Here is a 27,963-nt window from a genome sequence, read left to right as displayed (position 1 = left end):
TAATCTGCTGGCTAGTATTATGGCCAGCATGTGTATGCTTTGCCTTTGTCAACAACACATGCATTTAGTCATGTGCTGACTGTGCTTCAGTCATTACCTGGGAAAAAAGGTAATGGAAACCCAGGACATTACTTTGAACAGAGGCAATCAAACAGACTTTTTGTTTTGTTTAGGCAGGTTTCCTACTTAATGGTTGGTGGGTCATGGTTATCCTGGCACATATAACATTATTTTGCATAATCAGTGAATCTAAGTTTAAACTCTTCGATAGAAAGTGGTTCCAAGACTGGGCTTCAGTGTGGATCTGGCCAGGCTATCGACCAACGACTAATGACTGCCTAAGCAAAAACAGATAAAACTGAGTTTTTCTCAGCAGTTGCTGATATGTTGAAAAATTAAACTCCAATCAACACAGATTTTAAACTCTCTTACAAATCCTCCCCACATACTGTCAGAACTTGAGTGTATCTTTTCCTTGACTTCAGAGGAACAGACCGAGCAGAGGGAATCCACTTTTCAGAGTTTCAGAGTACAAGGCTGCCGTACAAAACAAATGTGTGTTCTGTGGTTTTTTAAGACAACTTTACTTGAACATTATCTATGATCCAAAGAAATAGACAAGCACACAGGTATTGTGCTATACACTATCCATTTTGATTAAGAAGAAATGGTAAAACTGTGTGTGGGGGGTGGTTTAAGGATAGCTGTGATTAATCAGCTGAAGCAATTTTTTTAAATTGTCCCTGTGTGTATGAAACAAGCATATGGGTATCAAGCAAGACGAAGAGTGGTTAAAACAGATGAGTTCTGTTTCTGTTAATTTGCACTTGCTCGTCCCAAATAGACCCCCACTGAAAGAGGTTCGTCATTATTAATTGGAACGGTGTGAATTCTCTTTGTATGTACCACGCACCTGGCGACACAAGTGATTGCAAAACACTACTCATGGTTTTATTTGTGTGTGTGAAAAGGTTTGCACTCCGCACTAAGAAAGCTAATTACTGCTTTAATCGTTCACATATATGCCAGAATTTTCACAGCTATCTGCTCCACAGTAGAATTTGGAAACATTAAAATCGAGGAAAGGGTAGTCCATAGCCAAAGGAGCTATGGAAAGAAGAAAAGGTATTCACCAGAGTACATTAATTGCATTTCAAATTCAAGATACAGCCAAACCAATTTTTGAACTACAACAAAAAGTTTTATATAGATGTTATATGACTAAGTGCAGGACCACCCAAAAAAAAAAGAAAAATCTTTTTTTATAATGGTTTGAACGAATCATCAGACACCAGCAGTTTAAAGAGCGAGTTTCCACTGAAAACCTCTCTGGCTGCTTTTCCGGTGACCCTCACCTGCTTCGACTTCCACACCTCCAGGACGGGCATGCCTGCGATGATGGAGTTGGGGTCTTCCTGAGCTGCCGAGTTCACAGTATCGTTCGCACCGATGACGAGGACCAGGTCCGTTTCTAAGAAACCAAAGAAACAGAAAAATAATTCTGCCATCCTCAATAACAATACTTCAATTACAACCTCTGCTGCCAAACAACCCAGATGGCAGGAATACAGATTTGTCATACATTAAAGTTTCAATAAGACTGAAAATGAACACTATAGAAACAGAGTGGGCCATGACTATATTACCATATCTATGCATTCTTCCCAGTGCGAATGCGTGTTTGGGGGGGGGGGGGCGGTAGTTTAATCAGCAGTAAAAAGTAAGTATTTATTAAGCAATTCATCACATGTATGTCAACTAGAGTTTTTAAGCAAGATTTGGAGAGGTGTGACCAAGTTAGCACTCCTACCTGGGAAGTCCTCATTGATTTCTTCCATCTCCAGGACCATGTCATAGGGCACTCCAGCCTCTGCCAGCAGCACATTCAGCTGGCCTGGCATGCGTCCAGCCACTGGGTGGATACCAAACCTAGAAAGAGACAAGGACAAAGACACAGGGCTCCATGAGACAGGATAAATTCAAACAAGCTTCTGTGGCAATGGCCGACCAATTCAACATTGCATAAAATACAACCAAATAAATATTATTTTTGAGTTGATTATGGGTGGAGTGTTACAGATTTCATAACTAAGCTCTGGTAAGTCATAGTACGCAATGCAGAAAAACTTGATTCATAAGTTGATAATCCTCTGCTATTATGGAACCAAGAATGATTTAATGCCATCCTAAAATATACTCCTTGTTGTCGGTAACAAGCCCATGCAGGATTCCACCAAAACAGTCTGAGCAACTGCATCCCCTTAGCTTTGAGCTGGAAGTCAAATATTATCCATCGGTCTCATATCCCACATAATAAGCAGAATAATTCCTGAGGAGAATTACTGTGGCACATGTGGCTATGCATAAATACTTTTCTTTGTATCAAATGACAAGAAGATCCCTGTTCACCACGTACAACATATGGACTAATACGTAGTGGTGTTCTGTGCAGATACAGTATGTCTTTATGCCAAGACACGCAGTTCTAAACTAAGCATTTGACACATCAAAAGATGCGGTAAAAGCACTGCTTGACTTGTAACAATGTTCTGTTCCAACCTTAAATTTTATGTGTACAATTAGCTGTAAATGTAATCCATCTACCTACTGCTGATGACACCACAATGTATAATGCTGCCATCATGTAAATACGAACTATTTTCCAATTATTAGACATTTTGCAGGCAGATGATCTAGCTAGATATAGGCACTGAAAAATATGCTGATCTGGAGCAGTCTGAAACATAAATTAGTAACTAATTAGACATTTTGTGAAAATTAAAATTCCTTCACACTGGTAGGGTGAAGCCAGTGGTTCTCAGCTCCAGTCCTGAGATAACGCTGTGTCTGCTGGTTTTCATTACAACTGGACCCTGATTCACTGGTGCTAACTGATTAAATCGATCAGCTTGCTTATTGTTTTCTGCACTCAGTCCTTACTTCCAGTAATATCAGCACACAGAATGTTATTCATTCTCTACTCAACTTACTAATTAATTCACCTCCACAGTTTAGACTAAAACAGATCTTTAACACGTAATCTATCAGACAACTCCAACAGTATGTCAGTGGCTTTTCCTCTAAGTCCAAATAGTTAAGATTTCAACTAACACACCTGAATGATGACAAATACAAACCTCAATAAACAACCCCAACAATGAAAGTCAAAACACCCAGGTCTTCTGTTTTTATCTGTTCATGTTGCACTATATGATGCTAAATTCCATCCAGCTGGTTCTGCTTTGTTAACCCTAAGAAAATGCAAACTGTACTCTGACAGGCTTCCTTTAAGATTAGGTCAGGACCTCAATGAAAGAAGGTCCATGATCCCAATACTCTTATGCTGATCCACTTATACGTCAATATGAGGTTGTGAGACTGGTATTTATCTAATTTAATGAGGCCCAAAGCAACTATTTTTCTGTGTGCATGTCATTCCTTTGATCTATTTTATAACTGCAACCGCATTTAGATGCTTCATCTGAGCTAAAACATTAGTTTTATCTTACGATACAGTGAATATGGGTCCATGGATTTTTTATGACGGATATTACCTTATCTTAAAACTGTGAAAAATAAAGCTTTCAATGTGTAGGCACAGAATGATTTTTTTAAAGCCTGATTCAAGCCCTGCTTAATCCAACTAAGAACAGAAGATCTGAATCTATTTCACCTTTCACCCCTGCAAGGAACTTCAGTTTATAGCTGAGGCTTTTTTCTTTTATTTTTCCACAGTTGCATCCATCTTTCCCTATTAGGCCTTGATAATTCTCTCTCTTTATTATCCTAATATGATTAGAAACTGTGCTGCTCTACCTCTGTTCAAAAAGCTGACTTCTGACAGAAAAGGAAAAGACAGAACCTAATGTCAATCCGAAGATGCAGTGAAATGGCTGGAACAGACACACCACCAGACACCCAGCATGTCTGTGTAGTGAATATGCCAATAACATTTCCTGATGCAAGCAATGGCAAGCGAGCTGAATGCACAGTCGAGCTGAATCTTCTCACATTAATATCGGGTCTTCATGCCATACTGGGAAACTACTCCTGTGGTATGTTTGCGGCAGGAAGGGAAATGAACCCAACAAACCTCCAGTACTGGAGAAAAATTCAACAAGGCAAATTGAGGCCATTTTTAAGGAATTATTTTCCCAGTGTACTCTCTTTACTTCTCCTTGTGAATACTTTTGGTTTGGTGGAAGTACAAGCTGCTTGTGGTTCTGGTATTCCATCATTCCTTTCCCATTTCTCCTGCGCATTAAACTGCAGCAAGCTGGAATTTGGCTGCGAGGGAAGACGGGACTGTCAATGAAACCATCCACACATAGAACCGTGCTTTCATTTTTAACCCCTTTAGTGCTATGTTGGCACTGTGTGCCATCAACTGCACCACCCGCAGTGTACCAAATCGACAGGATGTGTCAGTCCTGATCACTCATCTGACTGATCAACTGACTGATACGGCTTCTGTGGTCGGGGAGGTCATGCAATACAGTTATTGAAAATAGCAGTGAGCAACTTTAACAATGAAATAATACTAAAAATCCCATGATGCACTTCTTTTTCAATGTCGATACCTGCAATCAACTTCAGGTTAGAAAAGGCTCCATTCTCAATTTACAGAAAAACCAAAAATGGGCATAAGATAAAGCAGGTTTTACCGTTACCTTAAGATTGCGTGGCCATCCCTATTTTGTACTCATTCACACAGAAAAAGGATTGTCAGAATCTTTTATTTTGATTTAAGGAAAGTAGCAGTCCAAGGTAGAGGACAATGTTGCAGGACAGCTGCTCTAAGACACACTGAAGGAGTTTTCAGTCTAGTCTCTACGCACATATATGCACATCTCACCTGTCCTTTCATTTGACTTTTCATGGGCTCTTTACATGTATTATTATTTTACATGTATAATACACAATGTATATTTTATGTATTAAGTCTGTCTAACTGCACAAATGCTAGCAGGCCATGCATGACTTGTGATTCCAATGACTCGCCTGTCTCCTCTTTCTTCCCCGGTCAGAAGAAGCAACTGATCCAGAGAGACCACATACAAAAAAAGAGAAATCCAGCCAATAGTTTGGACAAATGAATCTACAAATTGGAGGTATTTCACTCCACAATAAGTCTCAATCAAATGGTATCTGGAAAAAAGCATTTTCATTCCAGAATGGTATTTAAGACCCCATCCAACACACACTCACTTGAACATAAACTATCATGAGAAACACTTAAGAGAGAAAGTTATTAAACCAAATATAATTTACAAATAATAATGAACACTGAAACTCATATACAGACTATATACAATATACAGGGTTGTTCTAAAGTCTTGAAATGTCTTCCAAGAAGAATATATCTATAACCATGTACCCATTTTAGTTGAAAACTGCTGGGCATACATACAGGATCATGGGCAACTACAGATCTATAGGCAATAGAAAACAAAATCACCACCAGGTGGCTCTGAATTACCCTAAGTGTTCAATAGACACCCCATTTGGACCAAACAATGACCATGCTACATGGAAACGTGCTACCACAATTCTTGAAAATGGCATCTGCGCCATGCAAATACAAATTTGAAATGTACTGATTCTAAAACTGTACACTATAGACTACTATTCTTCTGTTCTCCTTCCAAAACTGCTTAACTCTAAGTTGTTTTATTTAGGAAGAAGGGGACTTCATGGAGCTTGGAGTAATTTCAGTACACTATTAATACCCCAGCCTTGCCAAAGCAAACCTTGATTTATGCAACAGAGCAACAGGCAGTTGCAGGAAGTGACCTCTCCTGAGAAAGACTACTTGAGGCAATATATACAGTATAAAATACTGACAGGTCATATTGAAACTTCTGAATGCTGTCTGTGCAGAACAGCATAGAGACTCCAATTACTGTGATTTTACTGGCAATAGACTTGCTGTAACCAATTTGTGAAACCAGGAAAAAACTGACTTAGGCAAAACCCCCTAAACAATGAAAGAGAAGCTGAAAGAGATAGAAGAGAAGCTCAAAGAGAAGTGCTGCTAGCTGAGCTTTGAATTTGGCATTAAGGACAAGAGTTAGGACACTACCAAATACAGACACTACATACAGACACTACCAAACAGTTGTATGTATTAAAGTGAATTAATTAAGAAGTAGTGCACGGCAGTGGTAATGATCCTGCATAAAGTCCACAAATGAGAGAAGGTTGTTCAGCTTCTCATCCATCTCCTCCACATGCTACACAGTCACTACTAGGAACAAACTCATTTCTACCCTATGCAAGGGACAAGATTAACAAATCAAATCTAACCTGTGTTTGTCGAAATCAGAGCACCTGGTGAACACCCACATGAGCATGGGGGGAACCCAGGATCCTAGATAGGGGAGGCAGTAGTGCTCACCACCACAGACCACGGCACTGTGCTGTCCACAAACACAGGACACAAACCTAAAGAAAGTCACTGGAAAGTAGTGGAACTGCAGAAACCTTTCCAAATGAGACTTACAATGGCAACCACACAATGCACCATGCTGCTTTTAGCTAAATCCATCCATCCATCCATTCATCCACCTTCTATCCTGTTTATCCAGGACAAGGTCATGGCGGGAGCCGGGCTTAACCAGGAAAGCAGTGGGCTCAAGCCAGGATTCACGCTGGTTGGGCAGACACAAATATGCACACCTTCACACCAGGGCCGTTTTTCCCAGAAGCCAATTAACCTACCAGTATGTCTTTGAACTATGGAAGGAAATTGAAGCACCCGGAGGAAACTCACATGAACATGGAGAGAATTTATAAACTTCGCACAGATAGCATCCCAGGTCTGAAATTGTCCCAGGCCCCCAGCCCTGCAAGGCAACAATGATAACCACTATGTCACTACGTCTCCCTAAACCCACCCACCCACTCAAAAAATGGCCCATTTCATTTTTCACCTGGTAACAAGAGACTATCAGAAGGGGAATGCCAGAGAATGTGTCCACCCAGGCCACCCACTTCCTCCATCAATTACACATGCAATAATCGGTGACAGCTGCAGGACAGGATCAAAAGGAGGGAGAAAATTACCACAGCTCCTGGTTGCTGCCTCCACTCACATGACAGGGCAGTGTGCAGGGACAGTTAGCTGGGTTAATGGGGGGGTCTGGACCTGTTGTTTGATCTGCCGGGTGGACTGGCCTCATTACAGCGTTTGCAGGTCGGGCAATTCATAACAAAAGCAGCAGGAAGAAAGTGTTATACACGTTCAAATCCCCACAGTTAGCCAGATAATTGTATGCAGATGGCCTGCGCCACAATTCCCTTACAAAGTGGGAATTTCTTTTAAATTCTTTAGCGCAAACAACCCAGACTAAGCCTCCAACTGCAGAGCAATTTGATCCATTTCAGGTTTTTACAAGCTGCAGATTTTGGCAATCCAAAATAAGGTCACGTGCAACAACTGATGAACAGCAGCCTGGAGATCTTAATCAGAAAATGGACAAAACTGCTCTTTAATGGGAACAATTACTTTTCCCATTACATTTCTTGTTTTATTTTTTTTTTCTTGGCTTAAAGGTTCATAGTCTAGTGCTCAGTTCCAGCTTGTGCTTTAAACTGATAATGTAGATAGGCAATTCAGCGTTCCTTAAGGCTCTACTTTACATGCCAGAAGCCATTGTGAAAAAGCACAGAGATATACTAATCTTGAAGTTATTTAATCCTAATATTTGATGAAAAATCCACCCATCTGTTGTCAGAAGGCCAATCGTTCTAGTAAGGGTCAAGGCAACCCAGAAACTGGAGCACATCCGAGAAGCACAGAGCGCAAGGCAGGCCTGAGGAGCACATGACTGACTGCTCCCACCTGGATGGGACGCCAGGCCACAATCGCCCATGACAGACGGGATGGATGAAGTATAAGAATTTAAGCAAAACAAAAACAAAAAGATGGTGGCCTGGGGGGTGGGGGGTGGGGGGGGGGTTCTGGAGAGAGAGCCCTTATCTTTTTTGGCAGACGACAGCTACAGCAAATTGAAGAGAAGCTTTGTATCCAGTCTGGCTGCGACCCAGCGCGGATGTGTGCAACGCTTACTCCATCTGGTCTGTGTGACTGCCGAGTTCAGAGGAGTGAGAATGGCCAGCAGCTGCAGACAAGGAGATCTCTGGGAACGCCATTTGGAGGGAGGGAGGTGGGTGTGTGGGACTGCGCAGTGTCGCTTCTACAGATTTCTATGCTCGACAACTGAGAAAGGGAAGGGGGGCAAACTGCAAAGCGAAGTTACTCACCTCATTCGTTTGGTGCTACTTGCTTCTTTTCTTTAAACCCCACCATGGCGGCTAACCCGTAACTGCCGTTTCGCTGCACCTTCAAACAAACCTCCAGCATGAGGCATTAAGCATGGTGGCCGAATTCTGCGGCTCATCTGTGCTGCTGTCAGGGAGGTGTGTGGGTGGCATTCTTCTCCCCCAGCAGCTCTGCGGTCGGCTGCTGTCTTTTGAAAGCCAAGCCATCGCATCCCACAGTGGTAAGCCTCAACATGGCAGGAGCTGACGGATCAGAGTACTCCACTTCCTACCTTCACAGCCCTGTTGTAATTCTCTCTCAGCAGGTCTGGTGATACAGCTCTTGCTCTGACCACATTTCCCCTGTGAACTAACCCTTGCAAGGAAAAGCAAATAAACAGCCATACTAGTCTATACTTAAGGCGCTTCGTTCTTATTTTAACATATTAGACAAGACTACCTGCCTGTAAACATCTTTTAACTTTAAAAAAATCCACAGATTGTGATGCATGAACTAGGACACTGGTTCCTAACTCCTGTGTCCTCAGGCTTTTGTTCCAGCTGAGACTGTAATCTAATTGTAGGCTATTAGATTTGAAAAGGCATACTTTTAAATTTACTTTCAGCTCTTTAAACATTGAAAGGGATTTAGAATTGGTATCAACCCGGTACCAGTTTCTAAGTTTCAGAACTGTCCTCATTAAGCAGAAGAAAAAAAAATTACTGTAGACATGCCTGATACCGCGTCTCCACCTGTTTATCACCTGTCAAAAGCTGTTCAGACTGCTATAAGGGAGCAAACTTACAAGTTCACAAGTTGTTTAGTTGAAGTTTTTGGAACGACAGGTTGCAAGCTCTATATTTTTTAAAACGAATGCATAAACAGTGCACAAAACTGTAAACACACATGCAGACAATTAGAGGCATCAATCTGAACCAGCGATTACCAGCTCAGATGAAAAGAAACAAACAGCAGATACAGGGGTTCTCCAAGACCAGGTTTGGAACCTCTAAACTAGGAGATATATTTGACTATTTTTCCTATCATAGAACATTACAATTTCACAAAGAGATTTAGCAACCAAGTTCTGTGATTAGTCATTTTATGATACCTGATGCTGCTCTATGCTTGCCTCAAAATCCCTATGTATTTTAAAATCTGTTTAAGAAGTTTAATGGATCATGAAACACGCACTATGACCCACTGCCATTTTAAATACCAATGGTTTAATAATATGAGATGCTACATATTAATTTTTTTTCTGAATTAAAGAAAAACAATCTGTAAACCACAAAGCAAGGCAGACTGATCAGAAATCTGGTTCACACAGAAATGCAAGTATAATTCCTAGAAACATTGCGGAAACATAACCAACAATTTTATCATCACCCTTTTGCATGCCCAGAGTGTGTGACATCACAAAATCAACTTGTCATTGGCATATCACTTTCCTTCTATTCCATCAACCATGCAAAATTGATGTGGTATCAAATAAAGTATAGGTTTCATGCTTTAGTGCAAAGACAGCAATCCAGTGTTTCAGGAGAAAATTATAACAAACTGCATAAACTGTACAAACATGATTTGCTTTCTAATTCTGTATATTGAAAGGTAAGAAACATGGGTAAGAAAGCTGAAAAACTGCAAAGGGTTGTATGTATCCCAATATTTTTCCAACTAAGAAACATTGCGATTCTGTCTGAACCTGTAGCTGAAAAACCAATTCACACATTTGTTATCAAGTATAGATGACTGTAATACCCTGCTTGCAGAAGTGTAGTAAGCCACACTTAAATGACAAAATGGTCAGAATTTGGCAGCTAAAATCTTGGCACATTCACATGAAAGTGATCACATTACTCCTGCCTTGGCATCACTACACTCCAGTCAGGTTTTGAGTTGATTTTTAAATCCTTCAACTTCTGTTTAACGCTCTAAAATCCTTCCCAGTAGCTCACCAGTATCTAGCCAATATTTTAATGTGCCTTCTCCCCTCAATGTGACATTTTCTCTGCCCATACTGGTTTATTGTGTGTTCCCCTTGTATACTCCACTCTGGGGGTGACTTTTTTTTTATTGCTGTGCAACACCTGGAACTCTCTAAAGAATTCAGGGTCTCAACCACACTGGGTGCTTTTAGGGTTGAGCTTAAAATGGCTAAAAATGAGCTTTTTTTCTGATCTGCCACAGATTTGTTTTTTGGCTTCATAATTTTCTTTACTTTTGTGTGATATACTTATTATGTATTAAAAATATTCCAAAATTATTTATTTTAAACATGGTAAACAAGTTTATAAATAGTAATTTATTACTAATTTGTGTGATTCTTTTTCCACATCTGATATGACATGACATGTGACATGAGTAGTGTCAATTCTGCCATTCTTTGTCTGTCAGAGGACAACACTTCTGTCTGTACCCAATAAAGTGTAAGTACAAGACCCAAATCATTTTCAAGTTCAAAACAAGTATAGTAAAAGTATGATTTTCTGCTCATTCAATTGGCAAATATGCTAGATCTGGTAACAATAAAGCACATATTTAATTATTTTAGAAAGCGCATACTGTGAATTCAGTTAAAAAACCCAAATGGCTTCAAATAATTGTCTCTGGCTCTAAGTCACTTCCTCTGCAGTTTAGCACTGTTAATCATACTATCCCACAACTGTTCTTGGTCGCTTGCTTTGGATTAAAGCTCAAGATGACAGCTGCTATCTCAACATAAAAGCAAACCAACAGCCTATGTAGACAATCAGAAAGAAACAATCTCCTCACCCCGTAACGGAAGGTAAGAGAAATAAAACTGGCACCATAAAGCAGAAAACAAATCACTTAAACTAAAGAAGGCACGATATTTTTTTTTTCTAAATGCAGCTTTTGTAAAAACACAAAAACACTCCCAGAATTTTGTAGGGATAGACTGGACGCATGACCTCATCCACACAGCTGGTGCGGTTGAAGCCATTTCTTTCCAGAGTGAGATGAAGTTAATGTTGGAAAATGAGGGTCGGCTCCGATAATGGGATTCTCGGAAATCACTGACATTGCTTCCTAAAGCTACAGAAAGCACAAACAGACACATAAGCACGGATACCGCTATCTCTCTGACCCAGCTCTCAACATCTAAATGCGTAAAACACACTTACTGTATACAAATTTAAAGTGCAGAACAAATGGCTGGAGGCAGATTTGTAAACACTGAATAACAATATGACAACGACCAAGATCTTGCTTCATGTAAATAAAACACTGAAATACAGGGTGACCTCCAAACAATGATACGGCCACCACTGTCCCCAGTTTTCTAACCTCCTGAGCTGTCAAGGAGGTTAAAAATATAAAAGCTTGGTTTTGATGTTCTCTTAAGGTAGCATATTATAAGAAAGCAATTAATGTTATGCATTTGTTTTCAAAACAATTTTCTACTTTAATGTATACTTGAAATATTTTGACCTGCATTTGTAACATGTATAAAGAATTCTACACTATAGTTATTTCTGGTACAACATGAATTACAGATCCCTATATGTCACTTAAAACATGAATCCATTCAGAAAGAAAATTCACATCATACCTCAATACCTCAAAACACCTCAGTGGTTGGCTGAGATATTAAATGTATTACAATGACAAAAAAATGCTTCTTAAATTACTCTGCAGTCCAGCAAAAGAACAGGGCTAGATAGGATTTTTGTTTGGCTGCTGGTGGAGATTTTCTGAGTGTCCATTACAGAGAAATGCTTGTCATGAGATCCTCGTATTTCTGTGCCCTGGGCCAAAACCTTCTACGAACATAAAACATTTTCTTGATGCCACTACATTTGATGATATGAGTGACTGCAAGGAAAATAAAAAAAAGATACAATTCCAGTTTTAGTATACAGTCTGCCAGAATTAAGTTCAAACTGAACGTTGCTTGTTTTTTTTAACATTAAAATTCTCTAATTCTCTTTTACCTTTCACCTACCCTTTCAGGTCAGTCTCATACCCTTTCAGTGCACTGCAACATGAGAGCAGATTATTTCATCGCTACATGTTGCATTACGTAGTGAGCACCTGTCTCTCTCCTCTTTCTCTCCTTCTGCCTTCTTAGAGTGATCGAAGGCTCCCAGAACAAGCAGATCTCACATCAGAGGGAATTACATGTACTCTGGAAAGCCAACAAAAGAACTAAACAATGGGGCAGGAGAATGGTGTTATTTAAGCCACTCTTTGAAATGGAAGTATCCCACACACAAGTTGAAGTCGGGGGCAAAAAAAAGGGCAGAAAATGTCAAGTTTTTGATCCTAAAAGTTCCTAAAATGATAAACGGCACCTCAGACTGGAATGAAACTGGAGCTGTTGAAAAACCTGGTGAGGTCACCTATTTCAAGTGGAAAATTTGGGCTTCTGTGATGGACTTGTTTTTCTTTTGACTAAAAATAAGAGTCATCAGACAGCGAGAGACTTTGCTTACATAGCATTTCCTGGATCAGCTCTTTAATCAATTCAAGAACACCTGATTGTTTGCTTTCTTCCCTGTGTACTTTACTTCACTCGCAACTGGACAGAACACAAACTGCTTTCTACCCAGAAACCAATGAAGATGGCTCATAGGCATGGATCAATACACAGTATTTATGTTATACACACAGACCCATGCATATAGTCATTAAAAACACAAATCCATTATCCCACATTTACTATCCTCTTTTAATGCTTAGTAGGCTTCAAAAAATGAAATCCTTGGCTCAATGACTCTGTTTTGCACATTATGCACCTGAGCACCAGGATTGTTCCAACCTGCAATAGAATGACCAGAACAGGCTATGGACACAGGCACATTCATGCGGACATGTCCAGGGTGGCTAGGAACCACGTTTCCAATGCTCAGTGAAAAACTCTAACGTGTCCCTCTGCAGATTTCTTTAAAGAATCAAATGCTAAATAACCAAAAATGATATTTCAGTTTTAAAAATGGGGAAAGTTCATGTGCCAGAACAAAGCAACATTAAAGATTTGATAAGGCCAAGCATGGCCAATGATTTGGCTTGTAAACGTCCGGCCAACCGCTTAAGAGATTCATCCTCACAAACGTCAGACAATGGGACAGGCCCAAAAAGGTTTTCCCGACCAATGTCTCCCACACGCCAGATGAATCCTTAGAAGGGTGACAAGATAAATTTGATATAATATGGCCATTCAAAGGAACAGAACACAGGCTTTCAGGGCAATTATCATTCTAAGCATTTGCTATTTCCTTTCCAGCAGCAGTTATTTATTATGAGGACATGCGCTCACAGCAAAGCCCAAAAAGCACTCTCTTCTGGGAGACTGGAGTGTCTCTGTAGAGATCTGTTTAGTTCTGCTTCTCTGCGCTAAATAAAACAGCCTGGGGGCAGAAATTTAAACAGAAGATATGCATGCCGCAAAAGTAAAATAAGCAAACACCTTTAATTTTATAGAAATCAGAGTTTCTGAACATCCACCATTGCTGCTGTGACCTTGCAGTTCTATGGTTGCCATGTGAAGCATCTGCAAAAGCAGAAGTGCTTTTATACCTGTAATTTGTAGTTGCTGCAGTATTGGAAAGGAATCATCTATATTCTCATTCACTGTGTGTGGTGATCTAAAGTGGGCTCCTTTGATTTTATCTCTTTGGATCTACTTCATGTGGAAAAATGACAAAACATTTTTGGCACTATGTCGATGAGCTTGATTCCAAGTGTTTTTAAAGAGAGGTTTTTTTTCCCCGTTAAGGAACAAGAAAGAGGGTTAATCAGGAAGACCAGGAAAAGGAAATGGGTTGAGGGAAAGTTGGAAACTCTCTTGAAATTCCTTTGTTCCCCGGATTCCAGAAAAGAGGAATCTGACAAAAGCTGACCTTACCTATTTAATTTACAAAAACCAAAGGTTACTTTGTGTTTCTACAAGGCTAGGAATTAGGAACACGTCTCTCAACTAAAAGACTAAAGGTTCTAGAAGCAGCCAACCTGGGTCTAAAAGCCAACATACCTCACTTTCTTTCCCTGTTCCTGGAGCACCTTAACCAGCTCGGCAATGGGGTACTGAGCCTTGGCAGCACACAGACCATAACCTAGAAGAAAGAAGTTTAAAAACATGAATCACAGAGAAAAGAAAAATGCAAAGCATTCACTTTGAAGATCCAGGTTCATAAAGCAAAAGTATCTTTAATTTTGATGTTAAACAGTTATACACTTTTAGCTATATGCATTCTGCAAATTATTTTCTCAGAAGTGTACAAACACCCTCTTCAAAGGGGCTCACATTTTGTTGTTAATTGGTGTGTCGACTTCTTTATGGCTCAAGATCTTAATGATCTTAAGACCCGAGAAAGCAGTTCAGGTGCAGGTCCCACAGCAAATGCATCATATATGCAGATCTTTGTCTTTAACACATTACCTCCCTACTACTGGCAATTTCTATGCCTGTATAACATTTGGTAATAAGTGGAAAGATGTCTTTACTCAGAAAAAACAGCATGTTTGCTAATCTTCTATTTGAATTTATCTATACATTTTTAAGCATACTTGTTCACATTAATTCTTCTGTAAGTTCTTAAAAGTATAATACCAGGATTTCCTAACCTCATACACAGAAAGCTACACTGACATTTTATGTAATGTGGTTAACCTACCTCTTTAACACAGACATCAATTAAACAGCTCATTTAACAAAATCTTCATGCACTGCTTCTCAACCCAGAGTGATTTCGTATTCTCGATTAAAAAAACAACAACTTATGTACAGCTGATCTCTAACCCGAAACCTGCACCAAGTCCAGGTCTCCAAGATCTCCCAGGCGCAGGGTGGCTCTTGCAGAGCCTGTGCTTTGACTATGACTGACAACAATAAAAACCACTTCAGACAGAAAAATGTTCAAAACATTCTCAGAAAAGGCTCTTGTAAAACAAATTCTAAAAAAATCCGCAACTTGAAATGCATGATTGTGCTCCCCAAAGTTTGGAGTTAAAAAGAAAATTGTGAGGTTGACTTGACAGTAGAAGGCCCTACCTTCCCACGTTGGTTTTTTTACATGAGGAAGGAGCTAGCCCTGGTTTTAGGAGCTGCAATCCAGCAGGTGGCACAGCTCATAGTAAGTGGTTCATTTGTGAACAACTACTTGTAGACCAGTCGTATCCCCTTGTTTTCTTGATCAAAAATGCTTTTTTTCCCCCAAAACAATCTTTAAGGGTGACCTAAAAGTATGTGCTAGATTTTTTACACTCCAAGGCAAACCCTTGCCTTACAGCAGGGTTTTCCAATCCTGGTCCTAGAGACCTACACACGTGCTGGAATTTGTTACAGCCAGCCTCAGTTACACAACTGAACCCTATTAAATCAATTTAATATTTGGATTAATTTGACTTGTTTGAAGTAAATAGTGTTTTATCGGCTTCTGGAAGCAGAAGCAAGTATATATATTTAAGCAATATTCACATATGCCAGAGAACTAAGGTTACTTTAAACCTTCATTTCTGCTGAAGGTCTGAGCCATGATGCAGATTATTGAAAAATGCTAGAATATTCTATGCCCAAGACCACTGCAACTAAATTGGACTGCAGCTGACAGCTTTAATTTCAGTTGTTTTTTGAGAGCTCTACATAAACATACAGTGCATAGCAAATACAAAGATTTAAATGAACTGGAAGAGCTGCTCTCTTCTTGATCAGTACTGTAAAGTCAGAGTAATAACTTTCATCTTCAAAGAATGAAAATCACCAGGACCATGCTATACAGCCTGTGTCTGGCAACAAGTACAGAAGTGTTAGTAAAGAACTGAAAAAAATAAGTTCATGTATGGTTTATAGATAATGTTATGCAATTTCCATTAAATATTTCCATTAAATTATTCCACATGTCCTATATCACTCTCCCATCTGCCGTGTATGAAAAAAACAAAAAGGAGATAATTTCACATAAATCTTCACGGGAAACATCTGCATTTTTCTTCTGACTGGCTTACTGTGCATTATTCTTTTTTTTGTGGGAGGAAAAAAGCTCAGAGAAACTTAAAAATAAATACTGCCAATTCAAACAATCAATTTCGGTGTCTGTTCTTTGGTAGAGCTGCCACGACTGTTCAATAATTGCTTTAACATCGCATGTAATATCTTCGGTCTGTAGAAGTTTATGTGAATTTTTCTCGTTTATGACAGTTCTTCAATAGTTTTTTTTTCTGGAGGATTATTCATTAACATAACAAAAACAACAGCCCAGACAAATTCCGTGGGCTCATTTGAAAGGCTTACAAAGTCTGCCTTCTGGTGTCAATCACCATGAGTGGAAACATACCTACTGAGGTAGTACCCAACATCCTTAAGTTCTGATCTTTGAGAGAAACAAAAGTGCATGCTAGGAATGAAACCCTGCATACCCATTTCACCGATTCCACCGTATCTGTTATTATCTGTTAACCACTTTATCGAATTCAGGGTTGCAGGGGAGCTGGAGCCTACCCTGGCAAATAAAGGGTGCAAGGCGGAGTACACCCTGCATGGGACACCAGTCCATTGGAGTGCCACACAAACATGCACACACTCACACCTAGGGCTTATTTTCCCACAAGGCAATTAGACTACCAGTATGTTTTTTTTCAGTAAATGTGCTGCTGAACATTTTCTATACATTTTTGGACTGTGGGGGGGGAACTTGAGTTCCTGGAGGAAACTCATGCGAACATGGGGAGACCACACAAACCCCATGCATATAGCACTCCAGGAATTATACCACTGCACCACCATGCCATCCACGCCAAAGATGTCCATTCCATTGCTAGGTTGTGTCCCCTTTCAAACTTGCTTTGACAATGTAATTTAGAAGGCACGTTCTGACAGCCTAAAAGTGTTGAACTACAAGGAGACCTGATCCAAGTATTCAAAACCCTCAAAGGCACTGAGCAAGTCAACCCAGCAGATTTCTTCAGAAACAACAGGTAACGTTTTCAGAAACAAACGCAAAACAGAAGTTTAAACTATATGGAACTTAGTGCATTTAGAATGGAGAACAGGAGGCACTTTATGCAACGGTTGTGAGAGTATGGAACAAGCCACAGACGTTGTTGAAACTGACTTCAAGAAACATCTGAACGGGATGCTCAAATTAATTAGTTACTAACAACCAAACGGATTAGACGATTAACATACTATCCTCTCATTTGTAACCACGCTAACGCTGTTAAAGGCATGTGTTAAGCTAATTGCGTGTTAACACAGACAACACGGGACTTATTGACAGATCTGTGCCATATCCAAATCTGTTCTTTTGAAGAAAGCAAAACAATTACAACGATCTCTTCCTTTCCAGTAGGGAACATCAGATGAATGTATAACAGGAGCATTAACTTTTGCTCCTTTAAGGCTGTAATCCTGCAGGTTCTATGGGTAATGCACAATCATCAATAGTAAAGAGACAATCAATTAATTTAATTTAACCAGAAGAAAGAAAACAGCCAAACCTTTGTGTTTCTCCTTTTCACTTTTTCAGCAGGGATTTAACTTGTTCCTTCTCAATCAATTAACTGTTTGACTTATTGATTCAAATAAATCATTTAGGGTTGGAAGAGACAAAGTAGCCCTGAAGGATATGGAAATGAATTATTGATGGTAGAGGGTGTTACAGCAGCCTGTAGTATCCCGTCTAAGGGCTGGACCACAGCTCTAAGAACCCACATCAGACTATTTGAAGGATTCAAATTCTGTGACTGACAGAGTGGCAAGTGAATTAGAGGAATGAGGGCTTCCTCTCTGGCTGCCACTGAAGCACACATTGGTACTTTAACAGGGAACAAAGACGCTGTTGTGGAGTAAATGACTGGACCCAGGAAGATCAAACTCCGAGAACAAAAAAAGCGAAGGTCAGTAAAGTTGCTGACTAGCCTGGATTTCAAACTGCCAGCTGACAGGCTTTGGTTTCATGGAAGAATTGCTATATTGTGTTTGGCCCTCCAGTCTTGTTTATGTTGGTTGTTCTTTTTTCTCTATTAAATTAAAAGCTTTTAACTTGACTTTCTCGGCTCACCATCTGTCTTCTTTGCCGCCCTGATAGAACCATAACCTGTAAACTTTCAAACACCTCTGTTCAGCAATAAACCAAGCTGACATCATATTGTAGATGAAATTATGTTATTGGACCCTTTAGGTCTATAGACACCAAAGAGGACCATGAAAACCAAGGTTAACCTTCCTTTAGGATCTATCTACAAAGGCCACATTTTGCTTTCCTGTCACCTTGCCCAAAAAAATGAAATGCCCATTTTGAGGAAAGGCTACATAAGATCTCTAACTTATTTATTCAGAATAAGTCTGAATATTGCAGCAATATTTTTTTTACCATTTTAAAGCTCACACACAAGCACTCAGAAGACTTTGTTGTAACCATCTGGTAGCATCTGGAGTTCCATGCTGAAGATGGAAATGGAGCCAGAGCAAATACAACCATGAACCTAATATTACATTTTAAAAGTCAATTCGCATAACAGGATTAAAGAAGCATCAGTCAGTTTAATCTATCTTGGGGCTTTGGGACTTGCTGGGCATTCATAGCTAATATAAAGGGATCAGGAAGGACTCAATAAAACAAAGAACATTTATTGACAGATCAGAATATTTTACATGCTTCCAAGCAGGTCCCTACTGACATCCAATAATCATGTAACTAATATAACAGCAAGCTTCATCTCTTAATTTAATTGTCATTCTTCCTAAGCAGCTCAGAAGGCCGTAGGGCTTTACAGAGGCTGCAGGATGGAGGTTGGATGCAATCAAAAAGGTTTATATGAAACCTTGGAAGTAAAAATAAATGTGACTCAATACCCAGGCTTTTCTCTCCCTTAGGCTGCCGTTTAATACAAAAAAAAACTATTTACAGGAAGAAATGAAACTATGAAATTTCAACCTTATTTTTGGCTTTTTAGCAAATTTGACTGTTTCTTTTAGGCCTTTTCTAGGAAATCACATGGTGTGAAAATCTGTATTTTGGCCAGATGACTGGTGCCCAGTTGCACATTAATCCCTGGTCTGATGGGTACAGTACCTGGAGTGATGATAATGCTGTTGGCCTCCTTGATCATCTCTACAGTTTGGTCCAGGTTGACCTCTGTATGGGTGCCGGTGATTTCCATAGGCTTTCCAGTGCCTGTAGATGATGTTCCATATCCTCCGAGGATCACGTTGGCCAAGGAACGGTTCATAGCCTGTTGGCAACAGCACCGATCATCAGCCCCTGGACAGATCTCATCACTTCCACCTTAGGTACTGTCATAATTTAGATTTTGCTTTTGACATCTATAGTTTAGGTACACTTGTGTGTTGTTCACATAGCAACAGTTTCATCATAACTCAACGGAGTAAAAAATACAAAACATATGACAGGATTAGAGTCCATCCCATGCGAGTGATATGATATTTCTGTACATGGATGCAACTGAAGGGCCAGCATCTCTGCCTAAATCCTCCTAAGCAAAAGCTCTGTTCATACTCGTGCAAGTACTGCACACCTTCCCAGTGAACATATCTGCAGTCACTGGAGGCTAAAAATCTATATATATTAAAAGATAAGAATGTGCTATGCTATATCAGCATGAGTGTTGCACAGGACCAGATAGAGGTTAAAGAGCTAGACTGGGAGGACAAAGAAAAGAGAATGGGTGGGGAGCGTAAAGGCTAGGAGGCTTAATAAATGTAAATCAGGGTGACAAAATCTAAAGACAAAAGACTGCAGAATTTATTTATGCATATAAGAAGACTGAAAGCATATTGCACCACCTTCAACCACTATGAAGTGCTGCCCCTACCTAGGTGACTCATAAGAGTCATTCTGTACCAGCAGCCCCAATCGTCTAGGGGCACTGCAATTTATTATTTTTTAGAAATTTCTGATAAACATACCAGTAAATTACTGATAACATGCCATGACCATGGCAGAAACCACAAGAAGAAATGGCTTGTTTCTTTATTCTGTGAAGCAATGTATGAGAGAGCATTTTGTCTAATTTAATAACAATAACAGTGCCTCCTTGTGGAAATGAAAGTGCATTTCCCAACCATTCGATATACTGAAAGGGAACTAAAATCTTGTGTGTTCAGATTCAGTGAAACAGGGTCCCCAAGGATTTATAGTTTCTGACATAACCAGGAGCAAAGTCCACTCACATCTCCAGACACTCCAATGTTTCTATGTAGAGCCAGGATTTTTTTGGGGAATCTCAATGCTAAATTGCAGAAGAAAAGTCAACCCCCACACACAACTAAGATCTTTTCAAATTATTTTTACTATTTAAAAACAACATTTCAATTGAAATGCCGTTTCTAGGGAGCTCATCTGAGAGATTTTCTGCAATGGATTTTGAGTGGAAATTGACTTAAAAAAGATTGCCTGCCTTAGCTCAATTTCCCAAAATCAATATTTAAAATTTAAATATTTTAACAGGGTGACTTTCAAAAATCTTTTCTTCTCCCTTTTCTAAATTTAAAACCCAGCAATATTCCCATTGATATAGCTAAATAAGAACATACTTATAAAGAAACAAATTTTTCCTTTGCAAAGATCATTGAATGGAATCACTTTACAAACATCTAGTTGGAATTATATATTAACCGTTTGTACAGGAGATATTATTTGGGCTTTTTACTGCATGACATCAATTTGTCTACAGATTGGAAACTTTCTCAACTGGATTAAGTCTGCTGAGCTATAGGTGTGCCCAAAAAAGAGTCTCACCTTGGAATAAAGATAAAGGGCTACACCTTCCAAGGTTTTAATAAAACTCTCCTGTTACAGATGTCCCTACACATGTGAATACAGAATCTTGCTGGGTAGCAGCTGTTGGTCCCCATTGAGTGAACTCACTCAACCCCAGGGTCACCACAAGCTAATTCTTGTAGCAGTGTGGGGACATGTGCAGACCCACTCAGGGCATGCCTGGAGACAGCTGTGGCCAAGCTCAGTGGAGATCAGGAGCACCTCAGCCACGTGCCCGCCTGCTATCCTTACCACACACATGATGTAGGAGAGGATGGCGCCAGAGGAGCCGATGAGAGCGCCCACGATGGTCAGCAGGTTGTTATTGAGCAGGAAGCCCTCGGCGCACAGCGCCCAGCCCGAGTAGCTGTTCAGGACTGTGATGACCACCGGCATGTCCGCTCCTCCGATGGCTGCAGTCAGGGTCACGCCCTGGGAGGGAGAGGGGAAGATTAGGAGACACACACACATAGGCGTCAGCAGTTGGCTAGGAGCCCTCCTTGGAAAAGAAGGCGGAAAAAGGGAAGAGCGATCTTTGCATGCATCAAGCACTTGGGCGTTGAAAGCCCCATTTTACGTGGCAAAGCTCATTTCCTTTCAATCAGACTGACAGAATGTTTTTACAGTCAATTTTACTGCTTTTCAGGCACTTCAGAAAATATATCATCCTAATAAAAGCAGTAAAATATCGAAGCAAACTTTTAGTCTTGCGACAGATGATTACTAGTAGAAAAAGTGCTTTGGTAGAAAACCAGACTACTGTAGACTTCCAGAGCTTTTTTCACTCCCTTACAAGACCAGCTCATCTTTTTCACACTATAGCTAACTTTCCAAAGCCAGATTTAGTAGAAAAAAAAAAGATTTTTAATAAAATAACTGCATTATCTTTTCTAAATTTGTCTTTAATCTTATTGCAGTTCGTTTCTGAAAATAGCTCCGCTTTTTTAACAGCATTAAGGCTGTCTGAAATCTCACTGCAGATCTTTACTGTGAAATGCATGGATAAAGAAAATGCTTGTTATTGCAAGAACATAGGCACATACTCTGAAAATGTGTATAGTACTGAGCAGCCTTAAACCATTACTAAAATGCCAAATATTTAACAGCAGTTAATGTTAGAAATGACTGAGATGTCCTGCATAGGACAGTCGGTCCCACAGACTCCAAATGACAATGCGCATTAAATAAACTCCTGCTGCAGAAGAACACTGCATCGACCTAAACTAAGCATAAACGCAGTGCACATAGTCACTGGAAAAAAAGCAGGTCCCATAAAAATTTTAAAGGACTCAACATGTTTCCAAAAATATACAGCTTGCACTCAAACACCTAGACCAGACTACAATCTGTTATTTTATTAAGCATTCCTTGCAAAAACATTTAAATCAATCTATATGAATTCAGGACCCACTCCACAAGAGAAGAAACAGAACACATATTTTAGATCTGTTTTTCCAATAGGGTTTGGAAGCTGAGAGAACAAAGTATATAGTTATGGTAATTTGAAGGGAGGCAATGGAGGTGTCTTAAGAATCTAGAGAAAATGGTTAACAACTGGCTAGTATCAACAACTGTATCTCTCAGGTGCATCACAGGAAGAAAGGAACTGAGGTGTTCACTGAGTTGTACTGTGTGTGAGACACATTGATCAAATGAATCTCTAGCTTTCCTTGGTTAAGTAAGATCTGGGTAAATGATTAAGGATCCTCAACAGTCTGAAACAGAAGATAAAATATAGAGGCAGGCACAGAGATACAAGAGAGATTAAAGGACACAGGAAGAGACAGAAAGACACAAGGCGAGAGAAGGAAGCATGGAGCTCTCGCCTGGCACTTGTCCTGCTCATGCGTAAAGACCAGATTCTAGTTAAGTATTTGAACCTTGTTAAGTCGGCTTGCCTCTTAACGATGATTTCCTAGAAAGCCCCTAGGTGAAAAATGGTCTCTTCTGATCAGTGGACGAATTTTTAGAATAGAGAGATAGGTTTCCCATTCACTTTCTAGCATCCAGATATATAACAGAGTGATTTAACGGTAGGTAGTATTATTTAGTTTAGGCAGCTTTATCTCACTTGTTCGGCCATGTGGGTGTTATATAGATCTTTGAATACTTGGTAGCAGTCTGGGGTTTTTCTGGCTGGTCTGGACTCTGGGGCGCCTTGTTTATTGTGTAACTTGTTTGTTGTATGTTGTGTAGTGTTTTTTAGTGTGTGTCACTGTTTAACCCAGTGTGCCTGATTTATTATTATTTTAATTCAAGCTATGCTAGAGAACAAAGATCTCAAGTGCTTTAAATCACACCAACCACTTGGTTATATTCTTGGCGTAATCTTTACAGATCGGGGGTTATAATGATTTATTTTACTTATTGATTATTCCGTCTATTTTATGTATTTCTCTTTTTATAAACCCCCTATTTGGAACAGTAAGTTCGAATAATTTACTTTTGTATAATAACTGTAGTCTTAACTACAATTTTGGGCACGATTGAATCCTCTACACAGGAACTATGAAGGCAAGATGCAGCTGAAGAAACCTGTTCCCAGTTTGAATTGCCATTCCTCAGCCAGGGACATCAACAGACATTGAACACCATAGGCAAGTTGACTGCTGAGATGAGAAGACTGTATCCAAACTCCATTTTCTTTGCTGGTGCTGAATCTGGATTATCTGTTGCCTTGTATAAGCAATTGGAAAGATGTTGTAGAACCACAAGAAAAAATAGCTTTCCACCATTTACTCATAAAATTTAGCTGATGAGTCCAGCTGTCTTTTTTTTTAAATCTTATTACGTGTTTTCATCTTCCAAAACACACAACATAATTCTTCATTCCAAAATAATGATCTCAATATTGCATTACTGCATTACATTTATAAAGAAACAATATAATCACATTACATTTTAAATTGTTTTCTTAATCATCACTATGTCTTTTATACTATTATGTCTGTCTCAACAGAAGGGATTGACTGTATTTAGTCAGTATCATTTACAATGATTGGGTATTTTACTAAGAAATTACTTTATGTATTTATTTTGAGGTTAACTCTTCCCCTGTCGCAGGTCATTAACCAGCAGAAAAGCTTCCCTGTCTAGACATGCCCACTCAGGGCTGTTTGGCCTGGCTGTAAATGAGACACAAGACTGCTGGCTGATGTTCACCTGAGGTGCAGCTGAACCACAGTGGAAAAGCCTTCCAGCTACACCCCAGCCAGTCCGGCCAGCGCAGCTGTGACTGGAAAACGGCAGTGGAAACAGGGTACAAGATATCTTGCTTTTTAAGACTTTCCTAATGTGTTACACACCAGCAAAAAAATTTCTCAGGTAATCAGATTGACAGGTAATCACAACCACATCGAAACAGCCAGAATCCAGGGTGGTTTTCAAAGTAATGGCCCTTGAATTCCATCTTCGGTGGAATGCTCTTTAAGTAAGTCAAGCATTTCAAAAGGATAAAAAACAATAACTTTCCTGACATTTAATTGTTCTTCTAAAGTCTTACTGTAAAACGTCTTCTATTTACCTTGCGTTTAACACTATATGAAATGCTAAGCCTCAGAAATTTGTAATAAGACTTTTAATTTGATAAAACAAACATAAAAATATATTTGAAACTTCATCTATGTTGTAGTGTAGAAAGTTTAGCTGCCAAATTTTGCATTCTGTATCTTTAGCTTTTGTATGCTTATTTTCCTGATATCAATTTAATTATTTCTAGAGAAATAATGCACTGATTAAAGAGCACTGTTCAAGAGACTTTAAGACTGGAATTTAACATTCTTACTTTAAAAATGTTTTCTCATTATTTAAAATGTATAGCTATAGCTGTGTTTATCTGCATTGCAAATCTAAATCAACGAATTGTTTTCAGTAGCTATTTTGTCATTCAGATACTAACTTATTGTACATGCATATTTTTTAATCAATGTGTATGTTTATACATCCTTAAGTTTCATTACTCTTCCATACTCAGGAGTAGCCATTGGGCAATCAGGGGTATTTTTTTTAGTTATTAATATGTGCATGTGGTGAGACGAGAGATTATATGGTAAGCCTGCATCTTCAGAGCAACTGGATTTTTATATTTGTATCTTTAGTGTCAACTTAGGTCAGGTGCATGTTGTTGCCAACTTATCTTGAGAGAGCAGCATGTTGACTCACTTCCTCGTTTACCTCACTTCGTACTAATAAACGTCAAGTGAAAGGCAGAGCCATATGCTTACCATGATGGCGGAGAGCGCCGACACTGAGCCGAGGCAGGTGATACCCATGGTGTAGCTGGGATCCATCATGTAGGGGATCATGCCACCCACGCTGGCTGCTAGCAGCCCTGCGTTCAGGGCGTGACGTCCTGGCAAAATCAGTGGCGCTGAGTTCAGGATTCCTTTAGGAGAGACAACAGCAGGTTTAACACTGAGGCAGTTCCCAAGCCACTCGCTGAATAGCCCCTCACCATCGGAGACCTGCTTCCAAAGAAACTGCTAAGTCTGTTATTCTGTTCTGTTACACTGTGTGTACAGACTCACTCCCTAAAGCAATACATCTGTTCAATCAAAGAAAATATTAATTTCCCGGTCAACAATTAAAATGCCACCTAAGCGAGCTTTATTACTCGCACACTTAACCCCATCATTACAACTGAGAAACGTGGTTTTCGTGAAGGTTTCGGGAAACTGGATGCACTATTAACAGACTTCATTTAATTTTAACCAGGGTCGACAGGAAGTGATGAGAATTATCAGCCACCCACAATTAGAGGTTTGTGCTGCGCTGTGTGGCACGATTAGATGTGTGCATGAGAAATGGGGATGAGGGGAACAGTGCAGACGAGGTAGAATGATCTGAAAATATGCAATCTTGGCACCGGGAGGCATTCAGCCTTCTAGAGCTCAGACCTCCAGCAGAGCTGCCAAGTCCAGGCCTGAAGAATCCTGGTGCCTTGTGCTCTTTATTCCAAGTAAGCCCTCAGCTGCCTCATTAAGACACCTGATTAAGCTAAATTGACACCTAATTCTTTCCAAAAAACTGCATTGTCAGATTTCATAAAACTGCAGGAAAATATCACCTGTAAACCTCCAGCTCTTTTAGAGGTCAAAACTCTGAAGGGCCCGATTTTGGAGTTAAAGTTCTCAATTCCAGTTACAGGTTTAATTAAGGAACAGACTGCTCAACAGCAACAAAACTCAGAAACCAACAAAGTTGTTTGTTGTTGGATTAAGGGTTTATTGCTCTTTGACATGACATCTTCACATCGACAATCTCTCCTAAGAGATAAATATGAAAAAACAATCAGATTTGTAATGATGATTCCTGACTCTGTTAAATCAAATACGGTTTAATAATAAATTTGGAGTCTGTGCTGGAAACAAAGTATTACTGGTAATACAATGGTGGCTAATTAACTTGTTTTGTTAATTGATTAATCAGCAATGCTATATCAAAGCCAAAATAGAATTAGAATGTGCAGTTCTTTGATTTAGAGGTCTTTCATATTATTCTACTTTCATATTATATTATAAAATGGTAAGAACAACAAGCACTTTTGTAAAATCTCTGTGATGCACAAAGGATGGTTTAATAAATTATCCTGAAAGTATTTAATACTTGAATAAATTCCAGATGCCGCCGCTTTTTTTAAAATCTGAAATAGAAAACCCAATGGAAAATGGACTCTGTCATCTTTTGGAGAATTAGCTCTCGAGGTTTGCTTTCTCCGCGACTGTTCTTTTGTTTTCCTGAGCTGTAGAGATGGAATGCTAACTGGAAGCAATTTTTTCCAGCTTTGAAGAACAAGTGGAAAATGACTGGGGGCTCAGGGACTAATTGCAGCCTAATTTTGTGTGGTTGTGTCTGGCCATACATAAAACGTTGTGCATGTGCTTACAGGCTGAGCTAGCTACTGAAGAAGTGGTACCCCGATAACAGGGAGGGGACTTTTGGGGAGAAAAATAGTCTTTGGAAGAAATCAGATCATTGTTCACTCTGGGAAATAACAGCATTGATCCTCTCTATCTGCAAAAGAGACCACACCCATAAAACCCACATTTGTTTTACACAAGTACAAATTTGTTAGTCCCTGACAACGATACCATTCTGAACACTCATTCATCCCATCAAATGACACTTCAAAGTTCTAGATATACAACCTGGAAGAAACCGGCAGAGTTGCAGAAATATGTATTAACACCTTGTGTCACAATCACGAGAACTTAGTCTTTTGATGCACTCAGAAGGAAATGATGATTTTGTGAAGATCTAAAGGCAAACATTACTTTATGTGGGGAGAGTGCCATGCTTTTGTATTCTCCAGACGTCACCTTTCTAGCTAGGAATGTTACCTTGTCTTTGCATAAACGGAGTACTCATAGCCAGCTTCAAGCCAGCTGTATTATTCAAATCTATGCTTTCTGGAATTAAATCATAAGCGGATTTTCATCATCACATGGCTCCCTGAAGGATCAAGTTCCATGGCATGTTTTGGCTGTTTCCCACAGGTCCCAGCAGTCCTGTCAATCCCCCCTTGCAGCACATTGTCCCCCCTTTATTGCCCCAGACCACATCACATCACAGTTCGAGCCTGGCTGCTTTCGACAGCTTCGGTAGTACAAAGAAAGCCTGCTGTGCACCCCTGTCATTCTGTCAATACCAGTGTTGTCATTGTTTATCCATGACGGTTAAAGGATATTTCCTTTCTTCTCTATTTTCCATTACTTTTCCAGGACTGGAAATGAGGCTTGCAATTATCCAGGTTTTCCTGGACGTAACAGATTCATAGTTTATGTCCATGAGGTCTCAAAGTAGAGCACATTATTATTACAGCTACAATGAGTGCTAACGCCGGGCATACCTGAGTTAGCGACTGGTGTGTCAGTCCATAGGTTTTTGATATTCACATTCTTCAACCTAAAATGATCTTGCCATTAAATTATTATGGCTATGGATATAATAGCTCTCTCA

The 27,963-nt window shown here is 39.6% G+C and overlaps 1 protein-coding gene across 1 annotated transcript in view; it reads right to left on the bottom strand.

The window, feature by feature from the left end:
- The window catches only part of nnt (nicotinamide nucleotide transhydrogenase), a 61,433-nt gene that overhangs the window by 3,354 nt on the left and 30,116 nt on the right, over window positions 1–27,963 (bottom strand). Inside the window, exons 16-21 of the mRNA XM_088628741.1 lie at window positions 25,230–25,390; window positions 21,259–21,438; window positions 19,300–19,459; window positions 14,259–14,340; window positions 1,811–1,929; window positions 1,356–1,471 (exon numbers count right to left, since the gene is read on the bottom strand). Coding sequence (XP_088484867.1) covers window positions 1,356–1,471; window positions 1,811–1,929; window positions 14,259–14,340; window positions 19,300–19,459; window positions 21,259–21,438; window positions 25,230–25,390 — 818 coding nt within the window. The remainder of the gene's footprint in view (window positions 1–1,355; window positions 1,472–1,810; window positions 1,930–14,258; window positions 14,341–19,299; window positions 19,460–21,258; window positions 21,439–25,229; window positions 25,391–27,963) is intronic.

Source organism: Lepisosteus platostomus, chromosome 4 (genome assembly GCF_059453375.1).
Source record: "Lepisosteus platostomus isolate fLepPlt1 chromosome 4, fLepPlt1.hap1, whole genome shotgun sequence".
Taxonomy (NCBI): domain Eukaryota; kingdom Metazoa; phylum Chordata; class Actinopteri; order Semionotiformes; family Lepisosteidae; genus Lepisosteus; species Lepisosteus platostomus.
Note: the sequence above shows the minus strand (reverse complement) of the source record. Positions and strands in the feature narration are given on the sequence as shown.